Source organism: Mycteria americana, chromosome 3 (genome assembly GCF_035582795.1).
Source record: "Mycteria americana isolate JAX WOST 10 ecotype Jacksonville Zoo and Gardens chromosome 3, USCA_MyAme_1.0, whole genome shotgun sequence".
Taxonomy (NCBI): domain Eukaryota; kingdom Metazoa; phylum Chordata; class Aves; order Ciconiiformes; family Ciconiidae; genus Mycteria; species Mycteria americana.
Window position 1 is genome coordinate 103837437 of NC_134367.1, and position 20413 is coordinate 103857849.

At 40.6% G+C, this 20413-nt stretch overlaps 1 protein-coding gene across 2 annotated transcripts in view; it reads left to right on the plus strand.

Moving 5' to 3' along the window:
* The first annotated feature begins 2978 nt into the window (after window positions 1–2978).
* PPP2R5A (protein phosphatase 2 regulatory subunit B'alpha) overlaps window positions 2979–20413 on the plus strand; it is a 46920-nt gene continuing 29485 nt past the window's right edge. For both annotated transcript variants that reach the window (XM_075496383.1, XM_075496384.1), the window contains exon 1: window positions 2979–4013. In XM_075496383.1, the coding sequence (XP_075352498.1) occupies window positions 3863–4013 (151 nt within the window). In that variant the 5' untranslated portion in view covers window positions 2979–3862. The remainder of the gene's footprint in view (window positions 4014–20413) is intronic.

Sequence of the window (20413 nt, forward strand, 5' to 3'; positions counted from 1 at the left end):
CCAGTCAGAGCTCTGGCTTTCATTTTTTTCTCCGAATACCCCAGTCCCGCAGGCCTGTATGTTCCAATGATTTCATACATCCATGTAATTCCACTGACTTCAAGTGTACATTAATTAAAACATTACCATTTCAGTTTGGGAAACTGTAGCTGGTCTACAGAGCTGCTGCTGATTCTTTTCCAAAATAGAAGAGCTATATTAAAAAGACAAAAGAAAACTCAACAGCTAAAAATACTTTTCATTTATGTGAGAGAATAAAACAGTTTCTTTTTGTTTGGCTGACTCAGATTACAGCAATGTTTCTTTTATGAGTGATACGTGAAGATACAGTCGGAAAATATCTTCCAGTGCAATTGATATGAAAATCCCATCATTGCAAGACTACACCTATTATTTACTGAGCTCTTTGCGTCATGAATTTCAACTGCCAAACAGATTTTTACAACATAGTTTTAAACAGCATGGCAGCCATTCCAAAGCCTAGTAACCTTGAAGAAAATATTTTAAACCTCAGAAAAATATTTTTCATTACTTAGAACTTACATAAGGCTTTTAATTAACAAATTCCAACATACTTAATTGATGAAACTTTAAGGTAGACTCTTTTACACTGGGAACAGGCAGCGAGGCTTGAGTTGCCAACAAACAGTATACAGGACACACTGGGCAGTGTCACTTTCTAAAAATGGGTGTAGAAGAAAATGACAGCTGTTGGAGGGCAGGCAGGAACAGAGGAACACACCGACACAGGGTCTCGGCCTTAGCGCTCTCTCAATAGGAGCTGTGGGCCAAAGTGAAATGCACATTAACCAGGTAAGGAATACAAGGATTTCCTTTACTGCAATGAATGAGTTGGCAGTTTAAAGGACAAGTGCCTAAAGACTGCCATTTTGCCTGTAAAATGGATTTTGTAATATAAAAAAAAATGAAAGAAAAAGTCTACACACCTACAAGATAACAGTATATTACACTTGTCCCCTATAATTTCTAGATATGCTACATCCAGAATTGAAGCTAAAGTATACAGAAAAGAATTCTCTTAGAGTAGTCTCCATCTCTCTATTTCCAAACACTAAAGATTATTTCACCAAAAGCAAAAAAGATGGGAGGTACACAAGTAATCATACATTAAAGTTAGTAGAGATTGTGCTGACAGAGGAAAGGAAAAAGGAAAGAATGACAGAAGGAAACACAGACAATAGTTTCTATTGAACAGGCTTCCACAGTCATCTTTTATGTTCGCATAAAGCTATAATCCACACTTGGGTTTTGATTTATGGCTTATACCTACAAAGATTAAACTCTAACTCATGAAAGCATTTAACAAACACGTATGATTACCTTACAGTATTTATGTCCTACCCCAGCTACTGAAACTTGAGTGTGTATTTAAAACACTACAAATACTTATTTGCTGAATTGGTACATAAAACTATGCAGTAAGAAGAAATGTGCTGACGTGCATAAAACTCATCTCTACGTGAATGACTTACAAGCTAAGGCATCCCACGTTTGCAGTTCAAAAGGGGGGCTGTTCGTATATGGAAATGGCACCGGGCAAAAGTTGGACTTTAATGCAGCCATGTACTGCACACACAATCATGATTTTCATATGCTGCAGCAGTCACAATTGTCATTTCTCATAGCCTATCTTCAGCCTGAACCATATAAATTGTACAAAACAGAAGAATTAGTAACTCCATAAATGTTCGCTCCTTGAAAGTTAAGCACGTGCTTGTTTCAGGCAATTTTGTGCTTTCAGCCTGCAAAATGACTGTGACTCAGTGTGAGAAAGCAAACACCACAGTAACAGACTCCTAAGAGCCCGATTCACCCGGAGATGTAAGGAAGACCAAAAATGTTGAGGTGTCAGGAGGGTGGGAAAAAAGAAGTCAGAAGCACTTCGAAGATGGCATAAAACCCATTTGCATGCTGTCGTGACTCCCAGCGCGCTCCTCTCAGGACTAAACACCCTCTTAGCATTTTCCCCCGTGAGGAGCACCTCCAGTTACCGCGTGCGGCTGCTAACGGCTTGCTGAAAGCATCAAGCGCGACTGTTGTTTTCCAGCAGCTCTCGTACTGTCAAGCAAACCCCTGCCCTGCCTCGCAGCCCTCACACCACAGGGGACACCGGAGCCAGGATCCCCGGCTCCCTCAGCGCGCCTACGGCCCGGCCCCAAGGGCAGAGGTATCCCTCAGACCCCGGGGGAAGCCCCCAGCTGGGGCAGCCGCCCTCTCTCCACGCACCTCCTCCTCCTCCTTCTTTTCGTGCACTTTATTAGCACCGGCGAGCGCAGCTCTGGCTGCGCTAAAAGCCTATAGACCCCCGCTCTTCGCGCTCCCCTCACAGCCCAAACCCGGGTGGGGCAGGGCGCCCGCGGCGGGTACTGGGCCCCGGCCCGGGATCGCGGCTGCACCTCCTCCCCCCCGCCGGTCCCCCTGACAGCTCGCGCCTCCACACAAGCGACAGCAGCGGGCTTGGGCTCCTCATGTAGAAAAAGCCTTCGCCGCCTGCGACGGCCGCTGCGGCCAGGGGCGGCTCGGTAACGGGGCGCCGCGGTAACGGCGGCACCGCGCGCCCAACGTCTCCACGCCGCCGCTTTCCTCTCCCGGCCCCACGACCGCCCCCCAGCGCGCATTGGCCAACACCCGCCCCACGACCGCCCCCCAGCGCGCATTGGCCAACACCCGCCCCACCCGCCATCCCCACCCCTTCCCCTTCCTTCCCTCGCATTTGACGTCGTCCAGGAAAACCCCACCCGCCTCATCTCGGTTGGAGAAGTCTGTTGTCAATCACGCCGTCCCCCGTGCCCCTCCCAGCTCCAGCGTCCTCCCCAAGCCCCTGTGCGGGGGGCGGGGGGTGTTCCACGATCCTCTCTTTTCATTGGCTGTCCCGCGCCGTCAATCATCCAGCGCCGCCAGCAACGGTGGCTCCTCTCGCCCCTTCTTGCCCCTTTGGCGGTTGCCCCCGCCCCGCCCCTTTCCCCTCCTTCCTCCCCTCAACTCCACTCGCTCCAAGTTGTGCGGCAGCTAGCCCGGCGGCTCCGGGGCTCTGGCGGCCCGGCTGCGGCGGGCGGAGACACTCGCGGCGGCCCCCGGCGGAGCAGGAGGGGGCAGGATGACGGCGGAGGCGTGGGGAGCACTCGGCGGCGGTTGAAGGCGGAGAAGGGGCGTGTGGAAGCGAGCGACTGGGGAGCGGGGAGTGGAAGCTGCCTTCCCGGCGAGCTCGGCCCAGGGGCGAGTCCGGCCGATGACAGCGGGCTCGGCGCGGGCTGGCGCAGGCGAGCCCGGCTGAGGGGGACGCGGAGCGCACGAGGCGGGAGCGGGGCAGCGGCGCTGCCGAGCCCGGCCCGCGGCGGCTCGCGTCGCGCCTGCCCTGAGGAGAGTGGGAGCCCAGTCCTCCCCCGCCGCGGGAAAGTTTGGCGCCCGCCCGCCCCGCCGGGCAAAGTTGTCGTTGGGTTTGTTTGTTTTCCCCTTTCCTACTCCCTCCCTTCCGCTCTCCCGCCGGCCGCCGCTCTCCCCCGCCTGCCCGGCAGCCGGCTCCGCGCGGAGAGGAAACTGCGAGGGAAGCAGGAACTGAGGAGCCAGGCGGCAGCCCGGACCCAGGAGCCTCCCCAGCGCCCGGCAGACAGCAGCCCGCGCCGGCACCGGCGCAGCCCCGCTCGCCTCTAGGACGCCAGCGCTCTCCTCCCCTCTTCCCGTCGGTGTGGTGTGCGCGGGCGGGCGTGAGGGCAGGGAGGACTTGGTTTTGCTTTTTTTTTTTTTTTTTTTTTAAGCCCTTTTTTTGCCGTCCGCTTCTCCCTCCGCTTTAATATATGCTTCTGGAGAGCGACGTCCCCCCGCGCCGCCTCACCGCCCAGCCATGTCGGCGGCCATCTCTGCCGCGGAGAAAGTGGATGGCTTCACACGGAAATCGGTGCGCAAGGCTCAGAGGCAGAAGCGCTCGCAGGGCTCCTCGCAGTTCCGCAGCCAGAGCAGCCAGGTGGAGCTCTCGCCGCTGCCCCAGCTCAAAGGTACTTGCCTGTCGTCCTTCCCCCCTCCCTCCTCCTGCACACTCCAGCCCTCTGGCTACAGGTGCCCGTGCCCTCGGCCTCCCGGGACTGCCTCTTCTGACACCGCTTTGCCTGCCCCGCGCTTCCCTGTCGCCGCTTCTCCTGACTTGTCCCCTTCCCCCGCACCCTCTGCCCCTTAGCCGTGTCCTTCTCCGCTCCCGGTGCTTTCCAGGTGGGGACCCTGCAGGAGTAATTCTGTGCACGGATGGGCTCGCTTCCTCTGCTCATGTAAACAAGTTCCGTACAGGTCGGTTCTCGTTTACTGCCCCGGGGACTGACTCCTCTAACTCGCCACTCCTTTTCTGGGTAACTTTGGATTAAGTGTTGGGCGGGCAGGTGTGCTTTTTGAGGGCTTCTTGCGAAAAATGCAGACGGTAAGTTGAGTTTAGGAGTGCAGGGAATTGAGCACTAAAATCTAGGAGCGAGTGGTGGCTCCTCCCACGGGGGATTTTGCAAAGAGGAACTCTGTGCCGGTGGCATAATATCCTGAGTTACCGGAGAGAGTTTGCGTTTGGCTTGTTTGTTCCTTCCCATCACTTCTGGACAGTGTTTGGATGACGTTTTGCCTGTCTTATTTTAATGATCAGGAGTTGCCTCAGAGACCTTCTCCTATGTAGTGCTGTATGCGAATGCTCACAAGTGAATTAAAATTTTAGATGCTGGCATTGCTGACATTAAAATAGATAGTGAAGGTTTTATCCTTTGTATTGGACCTGAAATCTGAAAAGACTCAGTTCGTTAGATTACAAAAATGAAAGTTAATTGCAACCTTCCACACCTTTGAACATCAAAATAAATTTCTGTATATTTCTTCTTTTAAAAATTACAAAAATAGTTATTAGGCAGAGAATATAAACTTGTTATTAAAGTATTTGACAGGGACCTGAAAAATAAGGGAGAGATATTACCTTAACATGACCCAGCACATTAATTTTACTTCCACTGGTGTTAAAGTCTCAAGGTTTTTGAAGCTGCATCATATGACGGTGGAAAAAAATCTCTGATGATTTGCTGCAAATGTCCAAAATCTGAATGAAATATAGCAATCTTAAAAATACTCTTAGATTCAAAGTAATTTCTTTTTCTGTTTGATTTTTATGGCTTTTACAGTCATGTTTTTAGTATTTCAAGACAATTTTTTTCCTACTCTTGAGTGGCAGATGTACATGAACCATAAAACTGGCTATTAGCGAAGTGTTATTGAAGGCAAATAAGCTTGGGCAGGAGGGTAACAAGGGGAGGGTTGTTTGTTTGTTTTTTTAGCATGCTTGTTGCAGTGGCTTTGGGTGTTACTTTTAACAACAGCAGGGGTGTTCTTGTTGCTTGCTTTGTGTTTTCCTTTCTCTGTGAAGTTGTGTCCTGTCTTGGTACACTAGTTTGATTTGAGGGATTTATAACCAGAGTAATTTGTTTGAAATCAAGATTTAGTTTCTGTTATTCCTGTGCTGCTTAGACAGTATATTTTGCTCAGAGATAATTTTTATAAAACCACACTTGAGACCTTGTAAAAGCACTTGGTAAATATTGCACATAGGTGGCAGACTTCAGAAAGTTTGAGTCCTGATCCAGCAAACAGTTAAGCATACATACTTTATGCAGGGAGTAATTCCAGCTTAAATCAGCAAAATGTCCAAGTTTACATTCTTTGCTGAGCTTGGACTTTAATATTAAATTTTTAACTCTGTATGATTAAGTCTTATAGTTTTGTGAGTGCAGTTTTACAGCTTTTTACTTATAACACAGAGAAATTTTGTATGGCATCAGCAGCTCAGATGTTCGGAAATTTGAGGCCATAAACTATCGGAGGAATTTCTTCAGTTACGCAGAGTTTTATAGTAGTTTGAATTGCCTTAAATTCTTAAAGGAAAATCACATCTGTCTTTAAGCTTATGATTTAAATTTAAAGGCTTGCCCTCTAAACCTGTTTCAGAACATAAACTGTGGGTAAAATACACTTTTATGAGTTATAGTATTCCAACTAGCTAGTTAGCAGAAAGTCGGGTAGCACTCTTCTGTGTGTTTTCTCCCTTGGGATTGTGATGTTAAATTTGTCCTGAACGTAGCTGTGGATGTAGGATGATCTCTCTCCATCTGCTTGAGGCACCCTCTCTCCCTTCCTCTCTTGAACCTTCCCTACCCCCCAAACCAAAAAAGCTTCTAGAAAGAAAGTGTTTGCTCTCTCTGTAAATGTATCGTTTTGTAAAACTTCTTGTTCTAATCACATACGTCTTGGGAAGACAAAGCTTTGCTTTCTTCTTTAAAGCCAATATGGAATTCAGTAATAGTTGTGATGCTGCCAGTGTAGTATCATCTACAGAGTAGTAGCCAGTGTTCTCAGGGAGGGGCTGAAAAAGGAAAGTACAGTCATTATACTGATGCCTAAGGGTGCTCAGTGTACACTTACGAAATCAGATTAAGACTTTTTGCTTTTCCAGATATCTTCAAATAAATGGTTAGATCTGAGGTGTTTGAAGCCTGTACTGGGAGAAAAGTAGTGTTTTGTAGATGAAAAAGCAGTTTGGTGTTATGCTGCTGTGAAATATTTCATCTTGTTTATAGTTAGTCTTGTTTCATCACTTTTAAGAAAAAATATTCTAAAATAAATATAAACAGTATTCTAAAACTCCCCAATAGGTTTGTCAGACTGGCCTAAAATACTTGCATCTATTTGACTGGAAAAAGAGATGTTCCAGAAGAAAAATAAAAATTACCCATCCACTTTAAAAAGTACCTTCTTGGGTAAATAGCGTTGTGGGTTTTTTCCTTTTATCTAGGGACTGTTGTTTGTTTGCCACTGGAATGGCCAGATCAGATTGTGTAACATGCTTTCATAGTTGTGTTGTTTGAAAGCCTGTAGACCGATATCTTAAAAGTACATATTTCTGGAGTTAATTGTACTGCTGTTGTGTATTACCAAAATTCCTTAATTTGGCTGCATATTGCATCACTGCTAGAAGAAGAAATATATCTATAACTAGTAGGTAGCGGACCCAAATAGTAGGTACTCCTTACTTAGGAGGTTTTGTTGGGGGAGTGAGATTGAGAGGAGGGGCAACAAGATTATGTGTTGTCATTAACGTTCAGCTTATTTTTGTGTATGGTGATACCTATCATTTTTAGATAAAAGCTCAGCAAAACCTGACTGATGTCAGGATACATAAAATAAATTAGTAATGTGTTCTTCGGTTAAGTTAGCAGGTTTCCTATGTGTGTGTTATTCAGGAGAGTGTCCATTTTACTGTATTATTTAAAAGCTGAATAAGAAATACTGAAGACCCAGTGACTGTATTTAAAAGAAAAAGGAAAAAAAAAAAAGCTTGTTAAACCCATTAGAAGTTGAAGTTGAATAGAAATCCTTTGAAAAATCCGCAGCTAAAATAACGTGCTGGTTAACAGCAGGATTTTATCACTTCGTGGACAATTCTGAGAGTGTTGAGTTTAAAGAAATCTGGTAAAGGAAGTGTTATTTTTTAATGTCTTAAGAAGTGGTAATTTTGTCTCAATAGCAAGTCATTTTAAAAGACTGCAATAGCACATGCAGTTACCTTCATTTTTGAAAAGAGAGATACAACTTGACCTTGGAACTTGATCTGACTCATTACAGTAAAAGTATGCATACTCGTTTCTGTCACTTTTGGTTGAAGAAGCATGTAAAACTACAGGTGGATAATAATGAATAAAAAGCATACAACTCGTTGCTTTTATTTAGCACAGTTAACATGGTCTGTCATGTTGTAAAGCAAATAGACCTTTTTTCCTGTGTACCAAACATGTCAAGTGCAGCTGGAATGAATAAACATTTCCTGATGCCTTTCTGTGATCTCAATAGTGAATATCCATTTGGGAAGATGCATGTCACCGCAGGTTTATTTCCTATATCATGCTCAGAGAACAAATATATGAAAATAAATTCTTAGTATTCACTTCCAAATTAAACTGTCTCCTCACAGAGAAAATCCTGGCCCTTACAGCAGAAGAACTGGAAGGTGATCCAAAAATTTTTTAACCATAGGCTAGGGATGGTTATAACAGTCTCTGTGGGGCTGAGATTTACCGTGGTGAAGTATACTGGAATAAGATATTTTTAAGAAGACCTGCCACTGTGTAGTTTCAACATTCAAATACAGGGTCTAAAATAGGTGTTAACAATAGTATTTTCTTTACTTAAACCCTTGAGAGAGTGCTTGGATTTGACTGAAAACCAGGTGCCGTGTTCAAGCTAAACTTTTGTGGAAACATTACAGGAAGGCCTAATAAGCTTGCTTGTGGGTAAAATTTTAATGTTATTAAGTCTGTCAGGGTCAGTTCCAACCTTAAACTTCAAATGGTTTGAGTCATATAGTGTGTGCTTCAGAGTGTCAAAAATAAGTGGAGTTAAAAACAGCTGAGAGGAATTCTCTTCTCATATTAAGTTGCCTTTGCTCCCCAAAGGAAAATGTCCTTCAAAAATTTTAGACTGGTTTACTTTTCCTACAGCCTTAATAAATATTTGTAAGTGAAATGACAGTTTTCTCTCTTGGATTTGCACTTTTTTGGTATCCTTAATGATTCATTGTTATTTCCTCTTCTGTAGTCCTCCATCCTATTCCTTTTGTATTCAACATCCCTTGCAACTACTATCTTTTTGGGCGAGTTTTTCCTTGAGAGAGATAATCTTTATTTCGGATGAAGAATGAGGATGTTCTGTGAGGAATTTAGGTTTAAGTCTTACATATAATCTCAGCAGGGTGCACTATAAAGTAGTCAAAACTTCTCTTTAGTGAAGTTAGTCTTGAGAAATAGAGAGCCTATAATAGCTAAAGAGGCTTTAAGATTTTTTTAATATTCTAATGTAGTTCCATGAAAAATGGGCTGTTTAATTTTTTTCTATATTAAGGAACTGTTCCTGGTTTATGGAGTGGAACATTTAGTCTTTAATTCTTAACAAATTGACCTTTTTTATCCTTAGAGTTGAATTTTTGGTCTTAGAATATACTTCCATCAAGAGCACCTCCTAAATATAGAGCCTATTGACAGTCTTCACATGAACTTTTCTATTTAAATCTTTCACATCTTCTGTGTGCCAGCTTAGTATCAGATTTCTTTTTCCATATTAGTTGCTTTCTAGTTTAGTCAGGTATTAGTTTTGCAGGTGCTGAATTTAATGTTAGTTGCTGTACGAAATACAAATGGAATTACTTATTGCTCCAGGCTATCTGATCAAAAGAAGATTATTTCTATGTGGAGACTTTTTTTTAATATCTGTCTATCTTAAGATCATTCAGTGCTTTTGAAAAGGTGTCATACAAACAGTTCTGGACAGATTAATATACTGTTTAAGCACAGAAGAGATATGTGTTGTATTCTTATGAAAAAAGACACTTCCCTTGGGAAGGGTATAAAATTCAGCTTCTATGCTATTGTAGTCCTGACTCCTGTTTTAATCTAGGAGGATAAAATTATATTTATAGTCTCATAACAGTGTGTGGATTTTGAAGGTTGGAACCACAATCTAACTAGATGAATAGGTAGTAAATAATGTCTGTTGTATAAGACTCCCTTGGCAAAATGCTCTACTAGAAACTGGCCTGACAGTGACAGCTTCTTTTTTAATGTCTGAATCATTGATTTTTGTCAGAGAGTCACTAAACTAGTTTCTGTTAAGTTTTGCTGAGTTCATGGCCAATGAAGTATGTTGTCTACAAGATGCCTATTTTGTAGTATACTTTTTGACTTAAAGGCAAAGCTTGTCATAGTTAAGGTTGCCTACAATTTTCCTTCACAAGACCTTATTCTCAGCTGCTTACAGCATTGCTAAACTGTTTGGACTGAAGTTTTCCATGCCAAGTATGGACAGTTTTATTTGGAACCGTTCCTCAGGCTAATTTTCTGAGTTTCAGCAAAAACAGTTCAAACTGCTTCTAGGACTAGAATAAAAATAAATTGTATATTGTCAGTATTAAAAATAAAAAATTGTCTTGAGGTTTAATGTTTGCTGTACTTTGGAGCTTAGCACATAGTTCTTAATGAAAATTGATCTAATTTGGTCCAAATTCTAAGCCATGCTCAGTAGCTGTTGTAGCTCAGTAGCAAGACTGATGATTCAGTATTTACTATGCTATTCTGCATAGATGCTTCAGTATCTGCTATGCTACTCTCATCTACTATGCTCTGTGAGACTACTATGCATGGCTCTTCTTTGGTTTTCTTGTCTGTAGTAATGCTAGGCATGGCAACTAAGCATATGGAAAACTTATAATGTATTTTTCTACAAGCAAGAACCCAGAAGTATGTTACAGGTGAGGGGACAGTACGGAAGTGGTGGGCTGATTGGAGAAGTTAAGTGGGAAGAGAAGGCAGAAGCTAGCTCTTCTCCAATAGCTGCAGTAAGCTCAGTATTTAGAGTCTCAACGTTCCTGTTGGCTGTGAAACTTTCTGGAAATGTTTCTTATGCTCTCTTCTAGTTTCTTCATAGTTTTTCATTGCAGCCATGGTTTTTGAACTTTCCATGATCTTCCTGAAACTTAGGGTTTAGGGTTCTGAAACTTATGGGCTTAGGGTTTTTGTTCTGTACATCAGGAATTGATTGCAGATGGGTTGTTTCATCCAATGAGGGTCTTTACTTGAGAATTTCAAAATAAGGAGAACATAACTGCAGTGACCATGATTAGAGCATGAAATTCACTTTCAATCATTGTGTTTAGTAGTACTGCTTCTGGCTACTATATGTTTGAGGGGGTGGGAGTGAAGCTAAAAGCCTGGTGAAATGTAGATGCAGGATACTAGACCTTAGTATTTTAAGGGTATAGAGGCTATGGGAAGACACAGCAGTCTGATCAGAATTGTAGGTGACCTGTAGCCTGCTAACATAATAGTATGTATTGCTGCTATGAATATGGTGACAGGAAAAGGCTATTGATTTTTTTTTTTTTTTAATTGTGCTGTTGTGTTGCCCGGCTACCATTAGGAAAAGATTTCTGTCTCATTCTCATCTCAAGTTGCTTCTCTTTGCCATTGTTTCTCACTATCTTACCAAGCAAAGCTTTGGTGAAATTGGTGGGTTTTGTCAGCTTCATTGATATGATAGGCTTCGGAAGAGAAATATGAATTTTGCTGTGGAGCTGGGAGGTCAAGGAGCGAGTAACAACAAAAAATTTATTTGCACATGTATATTCAAGAGTAGTGCTGCAAAAGGAAGACGTTCTAATTCTAGTAAGTGATTTTAATGCCTTCAATTCTCAAGGGTTTAAAAGCTACTCCCTCCCATAACAAGAAAGCTTTCAGTATATTATACAAGCTTACTTCTTCAAATTACAGATCAAAAGCTTACATCTGAGACCATCACACACTTGGAGAGTTGACAAGCTCTGGATAACAGAGGTGAAAGCAGCACAGTACATCTTCTCAGAAGAACTGAAAGAGGAGGTGGGTTGAGTGAGTTTAGAGGAGGACAATACAGCATGGGCCAGGAAGGCTGGTCTGAAGAAGTGCAGGAATAAAGTCACAGCAATTTGTCTGAATATGAAGGGGGAAACAGCTTCATTTCTGCTATTGGTGTATTTGAGAATTAGCAGAGGGCATCACCACATAAACAAGTAACTTTTTAAAAGTTATTTAATAGGTTACTTTGTTTCTGTAGCTGGTTGGTCCTTTAAAAAATAAAAGCGCAGCTTTTATTTTACTAATTTCTCCCCAAGTAATTTGGGGGGGGTGTTTAAAAACAAAAAGTTCCAGTTTAGTGTAATTGGGTAAAGCTTTTGAAAAATGTATGATGTTTTTAATTAAAAGTTCTGTGCTTACTTAAAATATGGCATACGTGTAAGACTGGAGTCCTGTTCAGCAGCATAAATTTTGGTTCCACGTGTATGTAACAGAAACAAGTGATGAGACTTGCACTTAGGTTTTGAATTCTATATGTGAAATAAATTTGTGCATTTCAGCATTGTTGGGTTCTGTAGGAAAACAGTCATTATTATTTTGGGATGAAAAATTAAGATGCATATGTCAGAACCCCCTAGAGAGGCATAGGCTGGGTCCCACAGTACAGTCAGGAAGGACAAGGTCTGGTAATTTATATTTCTGTGTATTTTCCCTTAAGAGTAGGAAGCAGGAGCAAAGTAAACTCAGTACATCAGAATGGTGTAAATTAAGTTTAAAAATAGCTAAGAGATTTTGCCAAATGAGAATATGCTTAAGTTTAGGATCCCTTGTTACTGAACACTTGATGTTTACAGTTTCTGATCGAGTGTAACTGTTTAAAGTATGGTTGAAATTGATGAAAAAAGTAGTTCAACCTTTTATTTGAGGCAAAATGCTTAATTTAAGTTAAGTGGGTAAAGAGATCCTGCAAGTGCTTAAATATTCATCTGCTCAGGATGATCTATTCCCATTGAGGTCATTGGGAGTTAAGTCATTGAATGCAGCAGAACCAGGATTTCACCTGTGTTTCCAGTCTAATTTAATCTTACTTCTTCCTACTGTAACACTTATCACTATAAAGTATCTCATCTTATTTGTCTGAGAAAACTTTGAAAATTAAGAAACACTGGTTTAGCCAATTCTTATATGTATTTATCCAAGGAATTAATCCAGTACCTATAACTTCCACTCAGATTTACACAGGGATTCAAGGGAAGAGGAGATTTTCCCTGGGCTTTTGAAAAGCTAGACTGCATGTTTCCTCTGGCACAGATTTCTTATTAAATTACTCCCCTATACATCCCCTTCACACATTTAAAATAGCAAAGTGCAAAAAATAACTAAATTAACTGCAAAATGAGTTTCTGTACTTCTGTGAAGTAATGTTTAACAGCTACCTCTTGGTTTCAAATAAAAGGTGTTTTTATATTGCACTCAGCGCTAATTTTGCCGTGTGAAAATGGTATTATTTCTTCAGTTTCTGGGAAAATACAAATAAACTTGGTTTGTAATGTTGACTTGCATTTTCTAGTGTGATGTCAAACTGGAGCAACTTCAGCATCTTAATCAAAATTAATTTTATTCTTAGATAAGGTAAGGAAATGATTGGGGAAGAATACAGGTTAATAGATTAAAAAAAAATATATATATAATATCCCACACCAGATCCACTTAATGGTTGATAATACTTCATTATCAATGCTCACTAATTATAAATTACCATAATTTCAGACAGACAGGAGTTTTGCAGTTGACTTAATACAAAGGGAACTTACTCAAATTGTAAATACAGCTTCTGTCCTTTCAAGCTTAAAAGGTGCAAATCAATTTGTTTTGGTCTTCTGGTCAAGCAAAGTGTTTATGTTCCTATGAATAGAGAATGTTTTTAATACAGTACTGTATAATGGTTATTGAGCTTAAGTTTTTACTGAGTCTGTGTGGCACACAACTTTGTCACCTGCTTTTCAGCTGTCTTTATGCCCTGGTAATGTACGTACAGAGTACTACAGCTGTTGGGGGCATAAAATAGGGAGCAGAGCTGTTCAGATTATTATTCTTTTAATTCTTAGCAGGATAGATGTGAAACAGTTCCTTGAGTATACCTTGTCACAACCTGAAGGGTTGTTTTACGTCTTCAAAATTACGCGTGAAAATCCAAAATTGTATTGAACACACTTCAATAAATAGTATTTCTCTAAGAGCAAATGCTTGTGTTTGGGGAGAAGTATAACTAACAGTTCCTGTGTCAGGAACAAGCAGCATCATACCGATTGTCCCTTCTGATCTTTTTGATTTGACAGTCTCAGAAACTTGGTCTGTTGTCTCCTTCCCTTTCTGTAGAGTCTCTTGGATCTTGCTGGTGTTAATTTTCCTGGCACATGAGTGAGCTACCAGGAGTAACAAGTTGCTGTGTGCCAGCCTCTCTGTGCGTGCTTTCAGCTTGTGGCTAATACAATGTAATCTGAGTTAGACTTTTAAGGAGAGGACCTGTTTATATACCCAGGACTTTACCTTGACCTTTATTTGCCCTCTTGTTAGGAGGGCTTCTTAAAAGCATGTGTTTTACCATGACAAAAATCTTTGTCGCATTTCAATATAACAAAAGCTATTTAGGAGTTGTTTTTCTGTTTTGGGAAAGCAGTTTTAATTCTCAGGCTTTTGTATCAGCTTTTGTAATTTTAAGTTAAAGGTTGCCATCTATTCCATATTCACATCTTCCGAGAAACAATTTCCCATTCCAGAAATGAATCACTCTCACCTCTTTCCCAGTTTAATGACCTGACTGTACATGTTAATTCTGTGATAGGATTTATCACCCTTAAATTTAGCACCTTCCTTAAAGGGGGGTCCTATTTTAAATTATTTTAAGATCACTATTGCTTAATAATCATGAGCTATTACACCTCTGTCAAGCCAGTGAAACCATTATTTGTGCTAATGTCTTGCATGCAGGAGAGAATGCTAAACTCTTAGAGCCTCTGGTTATATTCAAGATAGGCCCATCCTGGCACATGATCAGTCATTAAAACTGCTTGGTGGTTTTTAAATGAAGACAGCAAATACAGTAGCAGTGTATGCCAAAACCATAAATGAATGCACTGGGGAACATAATAGTTGGCTTACTGGTGGAAGAAAGCTTGTTTCAAATACAAGAGGAGTAGCGTAATTGTTTTTGAAAACATACACTTCAGCTCTGTAAGAAGTGAAACTTCTTGCCTTTTGTAATAAATATAGTATCACTGAACAAAACTTGCATATGGTTAACCATACGCAAATTGCTCAACTTCTCGTACTTTCAAAAGCAGCATTGATTCAACTGTGTCAGGTCATTGGATGGTATTTTTTCAGGTTTTTTTCTTTTGTTGCATGTAGCTGAATTTCAGTTAGATTCTGAACTGGTGGTGTGCTCTTGAGGAAACCTTTGTATTGTTCAAGTTGTACATTTTGTTAAGGATGACTTCAGGGTGTTTGGTGTTCCCATTCCAGTAGTTGGTATGTTTGAGTTTTTTGTTTGTTTGTTTAAGGAATCAATGTTGCTTTGATTCTCCTTTTTGAGAAAGTGGGGTAGAAATGAGGTGAATTGTGGCAGACCTGGTTACTAGAGTCTTGCTATTTAACTTTTTTAGGACCCAGAGAATAATTTCTATTACTTTTTGTATCTGACTGCATGTTGTCTTCTGTAATTAAACAGTAGGAAATAGGGCTATTAATATGAAAGCACTTCAGCAGGGTACTTTCTTACTGTCTAAAGTGTCTTGGTTGACTCAAATCTTCATTAAAATCAAGGGATTTAACGTGATAGTAGCTGGCGTCTCTTAACTGTATGAGATTATAAGAAAGCTTTGAAGACGGTAGAAACAATCTAGATAAGACACTTGCAGTTTACCATCACTGCAAGGAGTCATGTCACAGAATTTGTGACAAATGTTGTTAGATCAGGATAGGCTTTTCAGATTTTCTGGACTGATTTGTTAAGGTCAGCTGCTGGCCATGTGGAGTGGCAGATGAGACTATCTGAACAACCAATATCTGTTACTGGATGGAAGATGGCTTTCCAGGAGTACTTTTAGTAAATGACTTTAAAATTATCTGTAGCCTAGACTTTGTAATTAACTTCATAAACCACAGTGCTGTGTGTCAATAAAAGTCACTGTTGATTGTTACCCTCATCTAGTTTTCCTTCTAATGTGTAATTTCTCTTTTTCTTCTTTTTTTTATTCTTTTTTTCCCTTTCTTCCCTGGCATGTAGCACAGATTTAATCTTAAATCCAGAATATTCTAATGAGCAAAACTTGTGTTTTCTTAGCTATTTCAAAAGAAAATGGAGATTGATTTGGATGGTGGTATGATTTTTAACATATTGGTTGGTTTTGGTTATTTTAATTTGACTTTGCACAGCTGGTTGGAGAAAGGTGTGTATTAACTTGGATAAAATGTGCTACAGGGACAGTTGAGCAAGTAGGGTGTCACAGTGTATTTTTGAGGTATTGTTCATGTAGATCTCTTGGTGCAAGTCCTGCCTGATGACTCCCTGCAGAATAGTTTACCTATAAGTGGAAGTACAGCAGAAGCTCAGCTCGTTACCTTGATTGCTTCTTTGCAGTCCTTTGGATTTCTGAAATGAAGAGGTTAAGTGTTAGTATGAGCACGTGGGTCCTAGACAGGACTGACCAATGTGCCTTCTGTACCTTTAATTCTGTGCCAAGTCTTTGTTTTGATTATCTCCTATATGTAGTATGAATTTCCTTGTAGTGTGATGTTTGAGAATACCATTCTACTTTGTTGTCTTCCAAACCTCCTTCTCTAGTGAACAAACCTACTACTGTATAGGGAGCTGGTTAACTTTTAAGATATATAATGTTGTTCTATGCGATTCCCTTATCTGACCTGGAATGTCAGAGCTTTGTTTACTGAAAAGGGGCAGAGGAACTTACTCAGCCCCTTCCAGAATTCCAGCAACAGCTGTAGACTTTGGGGTAACAGGTAATTTGAAAATATATGCTGTTGAACTCTGAATGGAGGGGACAGGGGGCAAACCTACAACCCTATTCTATTAAGAAGTGGTACTTATTCCTTAGGGTGGCAAAGTTTTTCTATGTGGAAAACCTGAAAATACTGATGACAAGATTCCTTGGATACCTAAGGTGCTGCACAAGTGCTTGTCCGAGTAGCCCCACCAGTTTCACTTGGGCTGTTGAACTACCAAAAGCAGGAATTGTGGGAACTTTTATTTCAGGTGTACGGAGTTACTGGAGAATGTTATACACACTACCAGCATAGCCAAGTATACTGTGAGATTTTATACAGGGGCTACCTTTTCCTTTAAAGAGGAGCTTAAAGTGATTAAAAAAAAACCACACACAAAAACCAAGAAACCAAAATCTATTATTCAAAAAAGTAGCTAACTTAACTGAAAAATCCTACCTACACATTATCTTGTACCTCTATAGTTGGATGATATGGTTCCAGAGGAGATGGTGAACTAACTTAACAGCTCACTGCAGCTGAAAGGAGTTTCTGCTCCCATCACTAACCTTGTGCGAGAGCTGATGCACATCAGGCCCCTCCAGAAGCCATTTAACCTCACTAATATGGCCATGTTATTGAGTTAAAGCAGCTCACAGAAGAGTCTGACAAGTTCCAGAGCCAGTGTTGAGGGATGGATGTGACTGGGAGCAGAGGAGGGAAAGGGAGGAATAAATGGCAAGGGGGTAGCAGGGAGAGAGGCCTCTCTCCTTTTCATTGTCAGCCAACTACTTGCAGATGTAGACTTCTGAGAACCCAGAAACATATTCAGTCTGTCCCCTGTTGTAACATCAATTGCATCAAAACTCTGTTTCTTAACAATGCTTTACCATGCCTATAACATAAACACTGACACCCAGATGCTAGGAGAGATCACAACAATAATGCACACAAGAACTTCCCAGGAAACAAAAATAAATCTTAAATGTAGGCTAAACAGGACTCCCCTATGCTTGATTTATGTAGGCTAGTCCAGAGTTTACCACGCTAACTCCTTTCCAGACTAATGGTATCTGAAAAGAGCAGGCTGTACAACAGTGTTGGTAACTTACTGATGTGAAGAAATAAATAAGAAAACAAACAAAGCCAAACACTTTTTGTCTCATAGTACATGTGCTCCTCTCTCCATGTCAGTGTTAGGGCTTCGTTCTGCTCTAGCAGATCCCTCCACCATTTGAATACAGCTGCATATAGCACAGGAAATGTAACCAGACAACAGAGACTAAATACTAAACTTCACACTGTGGAATATGACATAACTATGGTGCAGTCCTTGTCGTGTATCAATCCTTGTCTGTATTTCAGTTTGTCAGGGAATTATGTAGAAGTGTAGGATTGACCACCAGGTTCAATTTACTGTAAGGAGGGATGTAGTACTTTATTCTATAATATCATTGTCCTCTAAGTGTTTGAAAGGGCTGTATGTGAACTGCTTTAAGAGGCTGTCAGAGGAAAGCTTCATGCTTGTTTCTCTGGCTTCTGCATCTTCCTGGGGTAGCTGTTTCAGGAAAAAGTAGAAATATTTCATTAGAGATACTTAAAAAAAATTACTGGAAACTTGTTGCAAATGTTTGAGAAGGTTTATTTTGTATTGGCAGGGAAAGTAGGTTTTTTGAACTTCCAGTTCGTGTAGTTGAGGGAAAAGTTTTTGTGGACTTAAATTCTGGTTCCTGCTACTGAAGCAAGGATTATGTTAGGTTCTCTGGCTTTGTGGTTTTGTGTAAACAATACTGTTGAGAAAGGGGAAGTATCTCTCTTTTCCTTCCAGGAGAAATGCCTGTAAACGTATGAGATAAATATACTGTGGGAAGACGTCATTGTAGTCCCCTGACTAGTGATATGGTGGTGTTTGTCTCTCCAGTTATAGACTAGTGAGGTAGCTCTGTGATTGTGAACTGTCTTTCCCTATCTATATTTTGTTTGGACCTTTGCTGAAAAATTTTGTCTTTTAACTCAATATTCCATGCTCAGATTTGGATTGATGACCTTATACATTTGAAAATATTCTATTTAGAGTCAAATCTGTACAATCATGCAGTTTTAATGTTTAATAACTTCTGTTCAGAAGGAACTTCCAAGTCAACTTGTTTGTAACTTTTTTTAATCCTTTGATATTGTGGCTACTGTCTGTAGTGATCAGGTTTTTTGTAAATAGTAGGAATAGCCTGTTGAGAATTTCAGTATTATAAAGTGCAAGGATCAAATGAACTATTTCCATCAGTTACAAACATTTTACCATCTATTGTGGAAATGACCAGAGGCAATGAATATCCTTAAGAAAGAGTCATGGTTAAAGTGGATCATAATTAACAATAATTCTTTTGATGTTGGATGGAGATTTTTGTCTTTAGGATTTCCTACCATCATATGTGATTAAGAATAGGCTTTCTGTGGCTGCCTAAAATCTCTTTACTACCTTCCCAAGGACCTCAGATCAACTTAAAACCAACCTTTCAAAGAATGTAACAGTGGATTTAAAGAATTTCCTAAATCACACTTCTGTTGAGCAGCCTCTAGGAAGTAAAGTTGAGGCAATTGCATTTTGATCACCTGAATCGGATGGTGTGTAGGCCATTTTTGGAGGGGTGGTTTAATGTATGTATCTTGACACGCTTCCAAGTAGGATTAAATGCCTTTGCTCCTTTTTTTCCTGCTTTAGGCTTCCTCATGTTTTGTTTCCTTCCCTCCTACCCCTCCCCCCAACCCCCCCCCCCCAAAGTGTCTTTTCCAACAACATGCAGCAATTCAGGAACAGGCTGGTAATAGAATTTGAGCTTGATTTTAATTTCTACCCCCATCCACCCACCCCACCCCTCCACACTTCAAAATACAGCCTGTCAACAGGGCTATTTTATTGAAGCATCCACTGTCTACTTTGAACCTACATTATTTCCTATGGCCCTTATGGTATTTTAGGGTATTTGAAGAAAAGCAGTTATCTTGAAGTTCAGATGTATGGTGTAAATCTTGGTAGATGTTAAAATAAAACTGGTTTAAAAATCATGGCACAGGTTGTTAAACTACTAAAGCTAAAAGCTCTGATGTTGATGCAGTTATGGTGGCACAGTTTATTCATAGAATTGGAATAAACAATGACAATATGATTTTTATCGTGGTGTAGAGTTGTCTAGCTTCTGTTGTGTTGGGATAGTTAAAGATAGTTAAAGACAAGGCTTTAAAAAGTTAAGAACGCTATCCAACATAACATTCATAACATTCCCAGGACAAATGTGCTATATGTCAAGCAGGGATTGAGCACATGAAGACAAGTAGTGCTGATACAACAGAGGGGCTTTCTTGTTACCTCATTTATTACCGTGGTTGCATGTAATTTTCATCTCTTGCAGATGTCTTTATTATTCCCCTTGTAAGTATGGAAAATGGATGTATACATAGAAGAAAATACTTCCTTTGGTTTTGCTTTGAATTGTATGAGTAACAAAACAGATTAATGGGCAGGTTTTTCACTTGAGAAAACATGTCTAATTGAGATAGATCAGATTGCTAAAGAAATGGACTGGTGATGCATGGCAGGAGAGATATGATCTCTGTTACTCTAATGTCTAACTAAAAGTGGCTAATGCAGGGATTTCTTTGATTTTCTAGGGAAGGTAATAAGTGATTTGATTATTTTGTCTGAATTCCTGTTACTTGCTTTTAACCTTAGGTCTTGAGTCTGTTTTAACCACTGTTAGGAGTATTCAGATGCTGTCTGCTGGTTTCTGAAACTTCTGGGTAAATTTTGGTTAATTATACTTCATTTTATTGAACATGAACTAAATACACTGTATTAGCTGTGCCTCACTGCTGAGCTTTTGTAACTTGGAGTATAGTTAAGTTTGTAGTGAGGAAAAATAAGAGTTGGTTTGAGTCTGGCTATCAGCTTGGGGCTAGTGTCAAAGAAAGCTGTCCTCCCTGTGTTGGTTCCTTAAATTAGG